We start from the raw sequence: 13,095 nt of genomic DNA, 5'->3' as shown, positions 1-13,095 counted from the left end.
TACTTTTTGGAAACTTCTATGAAAGACCTTTTGGAAACACATGTAAATCTTTAAGAACTAAAATAAAAATAGGATCAAACTTTTAGAAGGTTAACTAAACATTTTTGTGGTTTGAAAGTTCAATGTAATGTTACGATGGGAGAAAGATAGAAAAAAAAACCAAAAAGTACAATTATAAAAATCTTCAGTATTTTAATCAGGTTTCTGACAAACAGGGTTCAACTAGCATCCCATTAAAATGCTTAAAGAATGTGTGGTAATGTACAAAACATGAAAAATGGGTTCAGTTCTCTTCCTCACTAAGTGTGTATGTAAATGTACTGCAGTCCAGTAAATCCAGTCATCAGTTTTCCACCAGAACTGATTCAGTCAACATATTTTCCTCTTCATCTTCTGAATCCATGATCTCTGAGGATTCCTCCTCTTCTTTATCAAGCGAGTCCTCAGCTGTCCTCTTCATACCCTTTTGCTTGGACAAAGCTATGGCGTAGCGCATGGTGTATACGTTCCAGTCACAGCTAAGACAAACATTAGTTTAAGAAAGTGATTATTCAAGAAATCTGGCCAACAATACTAGTAAATGTTTATTAACATGTATAGTTGTAGAATGTTATGTTTTATGTTAACAATGATGGGCTCACAGTTTGGACAGGTCATCGTGGTGTCTCTGGATGCTCTTCATCAGTTGCTGTACAGTTGGAAGTATAGCTGATGATCTGTCAATCAAGCATGATTTTTAAAATATGATTTTTACAACAGTAATCTACAGTATTCAGTCTGTTCAATTTGTTTTACAAGTCTGAAAGCAATTCATTTTAAGAAAGGTAACTCATTTTACCAGAGAGAGAGGAAGAGAGAGATGGATGGATGGAACAGCACAAACATAACAACAAAGATTGAAAAAAGCCTGAACTTTACATAAATTGAATAACTACAGTGCAGTTATTTATGAAGGAACAATTGAGTGAAAAGTAAATGAAAGTGCAGGGGGTGGAGTTTCAAGTTTCATACAGTGTACTGTATGGTAAAAATTAAATAGACATTAAATATTAAATAGTAAAGTGTAGGTGGGGAAATTTAGTTGGCCCAACACCTCAAAATATTATTATTGAACTGAAGCCCTAGGTACACCAGTCTTAAAGTAAAGAAGTCTACATGTTTTGATTTACCATGTACTTACATCTCTAGATTTTCATTATACAATAAGACCAAAAACAAAGAGACTTCAGGTCTTTAGATAAACTGAGTTACATGCATGTTTACTAAACTCGTTTACTAAACTCTTGATAACAAATGTTTGCAAAATCTGGGCTAGAAATATAAGATCAATATTATTTTATAAAAGAAATACAAAAGGAAAAACCCTTTAGAAAATCCCAAAATTAGTGCAATTCTTTTTCTCATATTTTCACCATCACTGAAAAGTAGAAACCAAACAGTGTGAAGGCCTTAAATAAGTGAGTGAGTGGGAGGAGCAGGGGTTGCTGTGTTTATAATGCAGCCAGTGTGCGAATGAGTCTAACCAGGCCAAGTCACACATCATTCTTATACATAATTTGGGTGTAAACAACAAATGGAGCATTAATTAAGTTAAATCAATTAGATTAAAGCAAGAAAATTACTATTATTATTATTAAAAGTTATTACAAACAATATTATTAATGTTATTAATAACAATGTTATTAATAACACTATTAGGAGGTTTTACAATATTAGGCGGTTTCACAAGTCAGCTTGTGGCAGCTAATACTCAACGAGGATGAAGCAAACTTTCTTGCTTAGAATCACTCCTGTCCTGTTATGTTCATGTCTGACCAGCTGTACTCCCTCTGAAAGTATAAACATTCTGTGTCCACAGCTTCTTGTGTCCTGTGGGCTCTTCAGTATGTTGAATCTTGCCTCACATACTCTAAGCATTCCGGCACCAAACCCTGTTAACTTCCTAAGTTTGACAAGCATGCAAATTTATTGTCATGTCAAAAGAATGGTCCACTACTGGTCTCTATGGCCACTTCTGGATGACGTCTAAATGAAAGATCTTTGGGGTGCATGGAAACTGTAAGCTATTCTCCTTACCTGTTCTTCAGTTTCTGTCCGTGTATGATGAGAAGGTGATTCACCCAGGTGAGGTAGAACTCCAGGTGTCTGGATTTCTCCAGAGATGAGCCCAAAAAGTACAGCAGCTTCTCCACATACACATCTGGCAGGGAGCTAGCCACCACTTCCGCTAAAATAGCAAAAGAAAAAGATAGTGGTGAATCCATAGCCACAAGAGTGCTGCTGAACTCTAAGAAGCATTTGGACCTCAACCTCACTGAACAGCTTTGGAATAAACTGAAACATCAGAGACTTTCTTAACCATTTCTTCACTTTCTTTTTTAGACTAAATGGGCACAAATTCCCAGACATACTTGAGAAACCTTTTTAAAAGAGTGTTGTTGTAGCTGAAAAGATAGAGGTCTCTCTATTTTATCACTATTTGTTTTAAAATGGGATGTCCAATATCTTTAAAAGGTCCTGAATTATACACATACTATGAGTGTATCTTACTTTTTTATCTTTGTAAGCAATTATAAATTATAATATTACACACTATACATGTTGAGGTTTTCATAGCATATTGTCCATACATGTCTATTATTTATAGTATTTACACAATCTAAACCTTTGTGACAAAAGGCAGGACATTATATACTAGGCAGGACATTCTTCAACTATCTATTAAATGTGATGAATCGTCTGAAGATTAAAACTTATATATATATTTACTTTGATCATGGGGAACAGCTTCTAGCATTTCTACAATCAGAGACGTTTCATTCAGACGAAAAGCTAACATGATGGCTGAAGTCCATTCCTTTTTCCTCAGCTGATGTCTGATGCTGGCTGGTGTGACGTCCATGTCCAGGTCATAGGGGTCAAACACCAATGAGGCATCGAGTGAGTAAATCAGCAAACCTTCTGTGGAGGCTGCGGCCCAACTGCGACCTGATTAAAAAAAGAGAAAAATCATTATCAAATCTGACATGTTTTTAGCTAAACAAGCAGTTTACTAAATGGCAGAGGGGTTCTGTCTGGGGTATGTTACTGCATTGTGCCTGCTGATTCAGGGAAAAACTGACCCACCGCGACTCTGACCCAAATTAAGCAATGGTAAAACATGAAAATAAAAAAATGAACAATAAAACTTACCAGTGGGGGAGAAGCGGAGAGAGGGAACACGAATCTCTGGCTTGAAATGACGGGAGCTCATGTCCCCTAGTGGAGATAAAAGTAAGAAAAAAGGTTTCAGGGATTTATGGCATTTAGACCTTCCACATCAGTAGCACATAAGTAATTTATTATACAATAGTTTAGTAAATCTTTAGAATACCCTCTCACCTTTTTTAACACCAGGCAAGCTAATTTCAACTCCATCTCCATCTCCTGCCCCCTCGTCCACTAGTGCCAGGCTACCAAACTCGGTCATCTTACGCCTGTCCAGGAACTCCTGACATTTACATTTTCAGCATTTAGCAGACGCTTTTATCCAAAGCGACTTACACAGTGAGCAGAACACAATGAGCAATTGAGGGTTAAGGGCCTTGCTCAGGGACCCAACAGTGACAACTTGGTGGTGGCGGGGCTTGAACCGGCAGCCTTCTGTTTACTAGTCCAGTACCTTAACCACTGAGCTATCACTGACATGGAGACAAATAAAGGTGACCGTAGTGTGAAGGTCCCACAAGGAACATACTGACTGTTGCTTTTATCACAATATATTAATAATAGTATCTGCTGGTAAACAAATAGCTGGAAGAAATTGGCATGCAAAACATATTTTGACATATACAGTGACCAAGTTTTACATTTACACTGAGCTGATGTTTTTGCTATATATTGCCTCCATCCACTCCACTTGCTGATTAATAGCAAGAAAAAAATGTGCATTGCAGTATTCATCATGAGCAGTTGAGTCCATACCTCCATGGCATCTAGCGACATATTGCAGGAGATTTCAAACTTCTTCATGAGGATTTGCTCCTTGATGTTGTAGATGCAGACAAACTTTGACTGGCCACCAGCCAACATGGACTCACCATCAGCAGAGTAACACAGTGAAGTGAAGGTCCTAATGAAAGTAAATTAGGGTTATTATATTGTCCCAAACACACTGTACTTTTATTGTATAATAAACTTTCAGTTCATACATCAAACCAATGTCAAAATGCTACCTAAATTTATGAATACACTACATGACCAAAAATATTTGGAAACCTTCGACTGATGTGAAAATCCATTTAGTCAAAAAAGATCAGGCACTGATGTTGTATGAGTCGTAAGTTTTACTCACTTGCCCTTGGCTGACTGCTTGGCTGTGATCTTGTCAGTCTCTTTGCGACCCATCTGCAGGTCATGGCGACCGGAGATAGAGCCAGTCTGAGCCGTTGTCTGTGGATTCCAGAACGTGATCTCACCATCGAGAGAAGCCACAGCCAACTCCTTACCATCCGGACGATACGCTACTGCCAAGCCTGAAAAAAGATAAAATAAAATAAAACAATGATACATGTTGACATGATTACATAAATTAGCAAGTACAGTAAGTTCCGGTTCTTGGCTGATAGAAGTGAAACCCAAAGTGGTCGTACCAAAGCTGTTGTAGTACAGCCGCCACATAGATCTAAGAGTTGTGCATTCTGAGATGCTTTTCTTCTTACCAATAACAGACCATATTTTTGTCTGAAGTTTGATGTGAACATAAACTAATGCTCTAAACCCATATCAGTACAATTTTATACACTGCGTTGATGCCACATGACTGCCTGATTGGATAATTGCACAAGTACTGTTCACAAACTTATGGCCCAGCAGCAAACCTATGTGCCAGAAGGAATTTGGTCAACCACTGATGTTGAGCGAGATAACCAGGCTCACAATTAACATTTTAATTTAGTTAAAGGTTCCACCATACCTAACTTGTTATAGACATGAGTTTGTGCAGTCAGACTGAAATAAAAAGGGCCTTTCCTAAATTGTTGTTACAATTAAAAGTATATACTATAATTGATATAATTTTTTATACACTTCTTATACATTACAATGGGTTTGGCTAAAACAACTAAACTAAACCATTAGGATGGAGTCTGCTTACTTTTGGACCATTTATACATCCTGCTGGCTGGAACTCATTTTCGAGGCAATTACACACGGCCAGGTAAACCTTTGCTATCAAACATGTAAAGTAGTGCTTGTTCCAAAATAGCGAGTCTTTCCTTTCACTAAATCTTACCATCAGAGGCGAGACGCAGGACCTCTCTGGTCTGCCAGCTGTCCATCATGTCCCACAGTCTGACTGTTTTGTCCCAAGACACGCTGGCCAAAACTGACTGGACTGGACTAAAGCACAGATAACTCACCGGGCCCTCATGACCACTCAGAACCTGTAAAACACACACAGGAGTTACAGTGCTGCTTTTACTTAAAGTACTTCTAAAATATTTCTTCAAATGCATGATTCTAGGCAGACCTCCAGTAGTCGTCCAGTCTGCATGGACCAAAGAAAGATTTCAAATGTGTCCTGAGCTCCAGCACACACCAGCTCCCCACTGACATCCACCGCCAGAGAGGAGAACTGCGCCGGCCGTGGAGAAGTCAGCGTCCGGAAGTTACGGTACCTGAGAAGACACAAAATAAAATTCATCCTCACAAAAACTGACTCACTAAGAAAAAAGGCATAAATATATTTTACACATGTATAGTTATTTCTCAATAAACAGTGGTGCTCCCACTGGGATCCAGGGTTCGAATGCCCAGCGGTGTTGTCAGCCAGTCTGACATCTACATACAGACATGACTGACTATGACTGGGTTGGTGTCCCGTCCAGGTGTGGTACTGTTTTGCACCCAGAGATTCTGGGAAAACCAGACCCACTGCAACTCTGACCAGGACAAAGCAGTGGTGAAACATTAAAATTAAATGAATTTACCACTTAATCCTGATCAGGGATGTGGTAAGTATGGCGCCCAGACACAAACTAGACAGTCCATGTCAGATCATTGGACGCTACTTACTCCTAAAAGCAATTTACAGTAGCCAATCAACCCAATGGCATTTTTCAAAGAAGATACATTAGTGTCCATTAAAAAAACCTGCAGACACAGTAAAAGAACATCAAACTCTTTATAAACAGTGACCAGAAGCAGGGATCCCACACTACACACTACACATTAGTGATATGGAATTGGAATATTTAACACTAGTAAGACCATCTCATTATTATTGTTTATACCCCAAGTTTGATACTTTCGTATTTCAATGTTTAAATTTTTTTTTCTCACCTGTGCAGGTCAAAAGCTCGAACGGTGCCATCCAGCGATGCACTGACCACTACAAAACCGCTGCCAGTAAAGGCGACGTTAGTGACACTGCTTGTGTGCTCTGTAAACGTGATGAAACACAGGCCACTGATAGTGTTCCACACCTTTACCTGAAAAATTCAAGAGTCAAGATAACATTTAAAAAATACATTCATTATAATGCTACAAAAACACAAAGATTTAATCTGTAAGCATAACAATTGTGTTACTTCTTTAACATGAGTTTGATTGCAATTAGAACTGAGCCTTTGTTCATCTTTTTATGTAAAAAAAAAACCCACCAAATTTTCCAGAGCCTAATCTCGTGCCAAGCAGCAAAAGCCCAGCATCCAAAACTGTAACTGAGTTTATGAACTGTCAAGCCCAGGTTAGAAAATGAACTCACCTTTCCATCATCTCCTCCAGTAGCCAGGTACTGTCCATCAGGAGAGTAGGCCAGAGACGCCATGTTATTGAAGTGACCCTGCTGCTTAAACACATAGGACTCACTCTGCCACTCCCAAACCAGCAGCTGTCCAAGACCTTGAATTCAAAGTTCAACAAATAAATGAGCACCTTTAAAGCCATTTAACCCTAATAACACAGACCAAAATATGATGACAATTCAAAATCATTAAATCTGTACCTGAACATCCAAAGCCGATCCAATCTCCTGTGGGGTTTATAGCTATAGTCGAAATTCGCTGATCTGAAATACTGTGAAAACACAATTTTGGTGTAAAAAAGACTTATTCTAGCATGGTGCACAGCAAAAGTCAAGTGATTAAGAGTGACCCCAGGTTTTTTCAGTGAGACTTTAGAGCTGTGGTGATCTCAGCTAGTAAGCTAGTTTGTTTTGAATACAATTAAAATAACTGTTTTAACTGTAGTGTACCTTGTACCACAGAGTAGCTGAAGCAAGTTTTCAGAGGACTACTTCAGATGTCTTGTGGAGTCCATGTCTCAGCTGGTCAGAGCTGTTTATATGGCACTTTAGGTGGGTGGTCCTAATGTTTGGCTCATCAGTGTATATTGTATTGATTACTATTGCAATTCAAAATGGGTTTTGCTTTTAAGATAAAGGAAAAGCTGTCTTTCCTGTTCTTGGAAGGATAAAATTTATGCAGATTTGTTCCTTTCATTTGTGTTGTGGATTGTCAAAGTGATGAACAAACATTACAGCGTGTTTGACCAACCTGAGCGAGTGAATGAGGTCGAAGTCGGGCAGCTCATGAAGGTGGAAAGCTCCAGAGGCAAAACCTGTCACCAGAATGTGGGTGTTCTTGTGAAAAGCTGCTGCAGTCAGTCTGTTGAACTCGCCTTGCTTGTTAAAAAAGTGTCTGTGCAGGAAAAAATGTGTCTTAATATTCTGATGATGAGTTCTTGAAGACGTTAGATCATTTACCATTAAAAGACTGCCCTGTTTAAAGCTAACATTACAATGTTTCAGAAATATGACAATTCTAGAAGACAAACTGTAGTGAAATGTTCCAGACTACCAAACTAAATACGAAAGATTTACTGACATTAACACAGGCAGTTGCTTACTTGCTTCTCTGCTTGTAACGGACATTTCGGATGCCCTCCACTTCTTTTGGTGCATCCAGGCTCCCTTTAATCACCTCCGCCTTCAACTGCCCGTCTTCCCCCATTACTTCCTCAATGTCATCCTCATCTTCCTCTGCAGCAGCGTCCTCCTCCCGTCTCTGCCTCTCTTTTGCCATTTTCTGACGTTCAGAGAATTTTGGACCTTTGCGCAAGCCATCGAGTTCGGTGTCGCTCTCCCACACACACAGGGTGCCATCTTCACTCACGGTGTACAACTGCAGCACCAGAAACAAGAGTTCTATGAGGTCAAACGTCATGGTCGAATGTAAAAACATTTCAGAACCGGAATCTAACATTACATTCTGTGAAAGAGGTTTGATCAGCATACAAGGCGCAGATTTTACGTCAGATGCTCTTCCTGGCACAACTCTCCAATTTTTATCCCCACCCCCTAACATTTGTAACCTAGACACGCCCGGATGTTTCACAACTGAGCATCCAAAGATTATTACATTAAAAAAACCTGAAAACTTACATCTAAGCTGTCCTTCTCAAAAAAACAGCCCACAATGACATCTTTGTGGCCACCTAGAGAGTAGTAGATCAAATTTGCCCAACGTTCTGCTCCAAAAATCCATGTGGTCATGTCCTTACTCCCCACTGCAAAGCACCTGAGATAGAAAAGGTATTGCATTTATTTCAGTAAATTTTGGAATTTATCATCACACAGTTTCTTTATATTTTGTTGAAATATTTAGTTGTAATGATGTACTTGGCGTCATCAGTCCAGTCAATGCACGTGGTCTCATCAAAAGGTCCATAGTAACTCTTGTCCAGGACGAATGCGTTGAAGCCCCGGTTCTTTCCAGGGGCGTGGTACATCAAAGCTACATTTTCTTTAGTAACCACGAACTTTCTACAAAAAAGTAATAAAATAATACATGAGTAGTAAAATATTAAAAATGATGTATAGGCTATAGATTTTGGCTAATTCAGAAAGCAAAGAGGGAGTGTGAGTGTACGGCTCAAGAAACCTACTTGCCATCAGGAGAAAAGCGGACGCTGCTGACAGGATTGTGAAAGTGATGATGGTAAAGCACAGCTCGAGTTAGCAAGCTGACCAATACGGCTGCTCCATCTGAAATAGACAACGTTTGTGATTATGTATGTTTAATGAAACAAATCTTAAATGCACCCCAGCCTTTAGGCCAATCACACACTGTATTTTTAAAGCCTTGCTTTCATTAAAATAGATTACCATCCAAATCAGCTGGCATGGATAAAATGTCTTAACATTTGTGGTATTTGAAATGCTAGAGATGGGTAATTTCACCAATTTTGCTTACAACTATGATTATTTAAATTCTAATTGTTCAAGTATCGTATTGGAGTAAAAAGCATTTTCTTAAAGCTACATTTTAACTTGTTAGTGTAAATAGGGTAAATTGCAGCATGATGCAAATCAAGCAGTTCAGAAATACAAATAGTTACCTTCATCAACAAGTATGGCTGTATTTCCATTAGGTGAGAGTCCAACACAGGTAATGTTCTTGGTGGTGCTCACTGGGAGTGTCTCTGACTTATTGCTAGAGTAAACATAGAATGGTTATAGGATATACAGGTCCTTCTCAAAAAATTAGCATATTGTGATAAAGTTCATTATTTTCCATAATGTAATGATAAAAATTAAACTTTCATATATTTTAGATTCATTGCACACCAACTGAAATATTTCAGGTCTTTTATTGTTTTAATACTGATGATTTTGGCATACAGCTCATGAAAACCCAAAATTCCTATCTCAAAAAATTAGCATATCATGAAAAGGTTCTCTAAACGAGCTATTAACCTAATCATCTGAATCAACGAATTAACTCTAAACACCTGCAAAAGATTCCTGAGGCTTTTAAAAACTCCCAGCCTGGTTCATTACTCAAAACTGCAATCATGGGTAAGACTGCCGACCTGACTGCTGTCCAGAAGGCCATCATTGACACCCTCAAGCAAGAGGGTAAGACACAGAAAGAAATTTCTGAACGAATAGGCTGTTCCCAGAGTGCTGTATCAAGGCACCTCAGTGGGAAGTCTGTGGGAAGGAAAAAGTGTGGCAGAAAACGCTGCACAACGAGAAGAGGTGACCGGACCCTGAGGAAGATTGTGGAGAAGGGCCGATTCCAGACCTTGGGGGACCTGCGGAAGCAGTGGACTGAGTCTGGAGTAGAAACACCCAGAGCCACCATGCACAGGCGTGTGCAGGAAATGGGCTACAGGTGCCGCATTCCCCAGGTCAAGCCACTTTTGAACCAGAAACAGCGGTAGAAGCGCCTGACCTGGGCTACAGAGAAACAGCAGTGGTCCAAAGTACTGTTTTCGGAAATCAAGGTGCCAGAGTCTGGAGGAAGACTGGGGAGAAGGAAATGCCAAAATGCCTGAAGTCCAGTGTCAAGTACCCACAGTCAGTGATGGTCTGGGGTGCCATGTCAGCTGCTGGTGTTGGTCCACTGTGTTTTATCAAGGGCAGGGTCAATGCAGCTAGCTATCAGGAGATTTTGGAGCACTTCATGCTTCCATCTGCTGAAAAGCTTTATGGAGATGAAGATTTCATTTTTCAGCATGACCTGGCACCTGCTCACAGTGCCAAAACCACTGGTGAATGGTTTACTGACCATGGTATTACTGTGCTCAATTGGCCTGCCAACTCTCCTGACCTGAACCCCATAGAGAATCTGTGGGATATTGTGAAGAGATAGTTGAGAGACACAAGACCCAACACTCTGGATGAGCTTAAGGCCGCTATCGAAGCATCCTGGGCCTCCATAACACCTCAGCAGTGCCACAGGCTGATTGCCTCCATGCCACGCCGCATTGAAGCAGTCATTTCTGCAAAAGGATTCCCGACCAAGTATTGAGTGCATAACTGAACATAATTATTTGAAGGTTGACTTTTTTTGTATTAAAAACACTTTTCTTTTATTGGTCGGATGAAATATGCTAATTGTTTGAGATAGGAATTTTGGGTTTTCATGAGCTGTATGCCAAAATCATCAGTATTAAAACAATAAAAGACCTGAAATATTTCAGTTGGTGTGCAATGAATCTAAAATATATGAAAGTTTAATTTTTATCATTACATTATGGAAAATAATGAACTTTATCACAATATGCTAATTTTTTTAGAAGGACCTGTACAAATGCATACAGTGCCTTAAAAAAATAATTAGACCTTTAAACTATTTTAATATTTAATAATCTCATGATTGGCTGGGACAGCAGCACAGCTGCTCGAGTCTCTTCCAAAAACATGCAGCTCCTCTAAATGGAGTAAATGTGTGTTTTTACATTTTGTCAGGTAAGTTATCATGTTAGTGACTTTCACTGTAGCATCATAAGAAAAGACTCAGGTTGAACTACATGTTTGCAAATGGCTTGCCTAATATTATGCTATGAATTTTGTGTAACGAGTGTCATGAATGTAACCAATGTGTGTAAAACATGATGTTAAAATCAGAATAAACAACCAACTGTTGCATGCATATTCATACCTTCATATACTGAGCCATATTGTGGGGCCAAGCATATCTTATAGTTCTTAAAACCTCCATTCTATATACACATGATGAAATTAAAATGCTTTATAGTCTATGTACTCTTTAAATTAGAATAAGCCACAGATCTATATAACATCTCACTTATACAAAAGAAAATAATACAATAAACAAAAAAAAAATACCGTGATATACCATGAAAACGTCCGAATTTTTAAAAATACCGTGATACAAATTTGTGGCCATACCGCCCAGCACTAATTCCTTTTCTCTATTGCTTTATCCTGGTCAGGGTCACGGTGGGTCTGATTCACCTCGGATCCTTTATGACATTTTATTAGGCATTTTCACTAAGTGTGACCTCGGTATGACTAGTATATGTTTTTTAGCTTTACATAGACGATTTTTAACACATAAAATGTGTTTGCAGGGGATCTTTCAACAGTGTGGATGTTATTAATAATAAAATGTGATGGTCTCTCACTTTTTCAGGTCGAACACAGAGACTCGGTTTCCTACAGGACTGATCACTGCATTCCCATCTTTAGAGAAGGACAGATTCCCGTGTCGATAAACAGCACCCAATAAGTTAGAAAACTGCAGAAGAAACAACAAGAATCATGTTATATTTTCTATATAAACCTGTAGTGGCTCACAGTGAGCTTTTCTGCTATAATACATGTCGGTAACTGCAGATATGTTAACATGTTAGCTGGTAGCTTGATACAATGCACAAGCAGAAACTGTTATTATGTTTAAATTTATTACATTACCTTGTACGCGAACTTCATCTTGATCTCAAATCGAGTTTAAATATTTACATTACTTATTATTAAAATGACAAAAGAAGCATGTGTAAACACAGCATGTTTCTAATGTGGAGAAACACGTGTGGAACGGATGAAGCGCTTCAGGATGAGACTGGACTTTCAAAATAAAAGTTCATAAGAGTGTGACAATAAAGTCGCTATATACTGTAGACACATAAATGTTTAAAACCATCATTGTTATCACGTTAAATTCTTTAAAAATCGGGAACTATAGAAGCAAATTAAATTGCTATACTAACAACTATATTGTGCAATTCTAACCCCTAAACCTAATGGGTACTACTTATACAGGAAGCAATTTTAATAGAATTACTAAAATATAATGTATTCATTTATCATATATACATATACGCATATCCCAACTTGTTTGTTAGCTGGGGTCAGAGCGCAGGGTCAGCCATCATACTGCACCCCTGAAGAGGAGAGAGAAGTTCCTTGCTCAAGGGCCCAACAGTGGCTATATTGCAGAGCCGGGATTCAACCTTTCAATTGATAGCCCAAAGTCTTACCCACTAGGCTACCACTGTCCCATATGTTTATAATATATTATGATTATTATGCTTATGCATAATAATAATTATGCTTATGCAAGTGCTTCAGTAAATGTGGTTAAATGCGTGCAGCCGTCTCATCATTAATACACCACAATTATGATTTTGATTATTATTATTATATTTGAAAAGTGGTTCTCAAACTGCTGGTACATGAAGTTGCCCTAGGTGGTACAAAAGATGACCACGACATATATGTTGACTCACATATGCCTTAACCGTTTATCCAATTAGGTTCGCATGGGAGGGGGGTGGGGGGCTGCCGGGGGGCTGCCTATCCCA

At 38.8% G+C, this 13,095-nt stretch overlaps 1 protein-coding gene across 1 annotated transcript; it reads right to left on the bottom strand.

Annotated features, from left to right (window-relative positions):
• Positions 1–167: 167 nt before the first annotated feature.
• On the bottom strand, positions 168–12,326 carry pwp2h (PWP2 small subunit processome component). The gene is made up of 21 exons (XM_063010527.1): positions 12,206–12,326; positions 11,917–12,029; positions 9,379–9,473; positions 8,926–9,025; positions 8,660–8,803; positions 8,423–8,558; positions 7,888–8,162; positions 7,536–7,679; positions 6,986–7,056; positions 6,746–6,882; positions 6,322–6,470; positions 5,510–5,657; positions 5,273–5,423; positions 4,334–4,514; positions 3,964–4,111; positions 3,382–3,490; positions 3,193–3,258; positions 2,770–2,988; positions 2,077–2,227; positions 642–716; positions 168–518 (listed from the first exon to the last, which is right to left on the bottom strand). Exons 1-21 carry the CDS (start codon positions 12,221–12,223, stop codon positions 344–346), a joined length of 2,805 nt encoding a protein of 934 aa, XP_062866597.1. The 5' UTR covers positions 12,224–12,326; the 3' UTR covers positions 168–343.
• Positions 12,327–13,095: the final 769 nt, after the last annotated feature.

The sequence above is a fragment of the Trichomycterus rosablanca genome, chromosome 15 (assembly GCF_030014385.1).
Source record: "Trichomycterus rosablanca isolate fTriRos1 chromosome 15, fTriRos1.hap1, whole genome shotgun sequence".
NCBI classification, from domain to species: Eukaryota; Metazoa; Chordata; class Actinopteri; order Siluriformes; family Trichomycteridae; genus Trichomycterus; species Trichomycterus rosablanca.
Note: the sequence above shows the minus strand (reverse complement) of the source record. Positions and strands in the feature narration are given on the sequence as shown.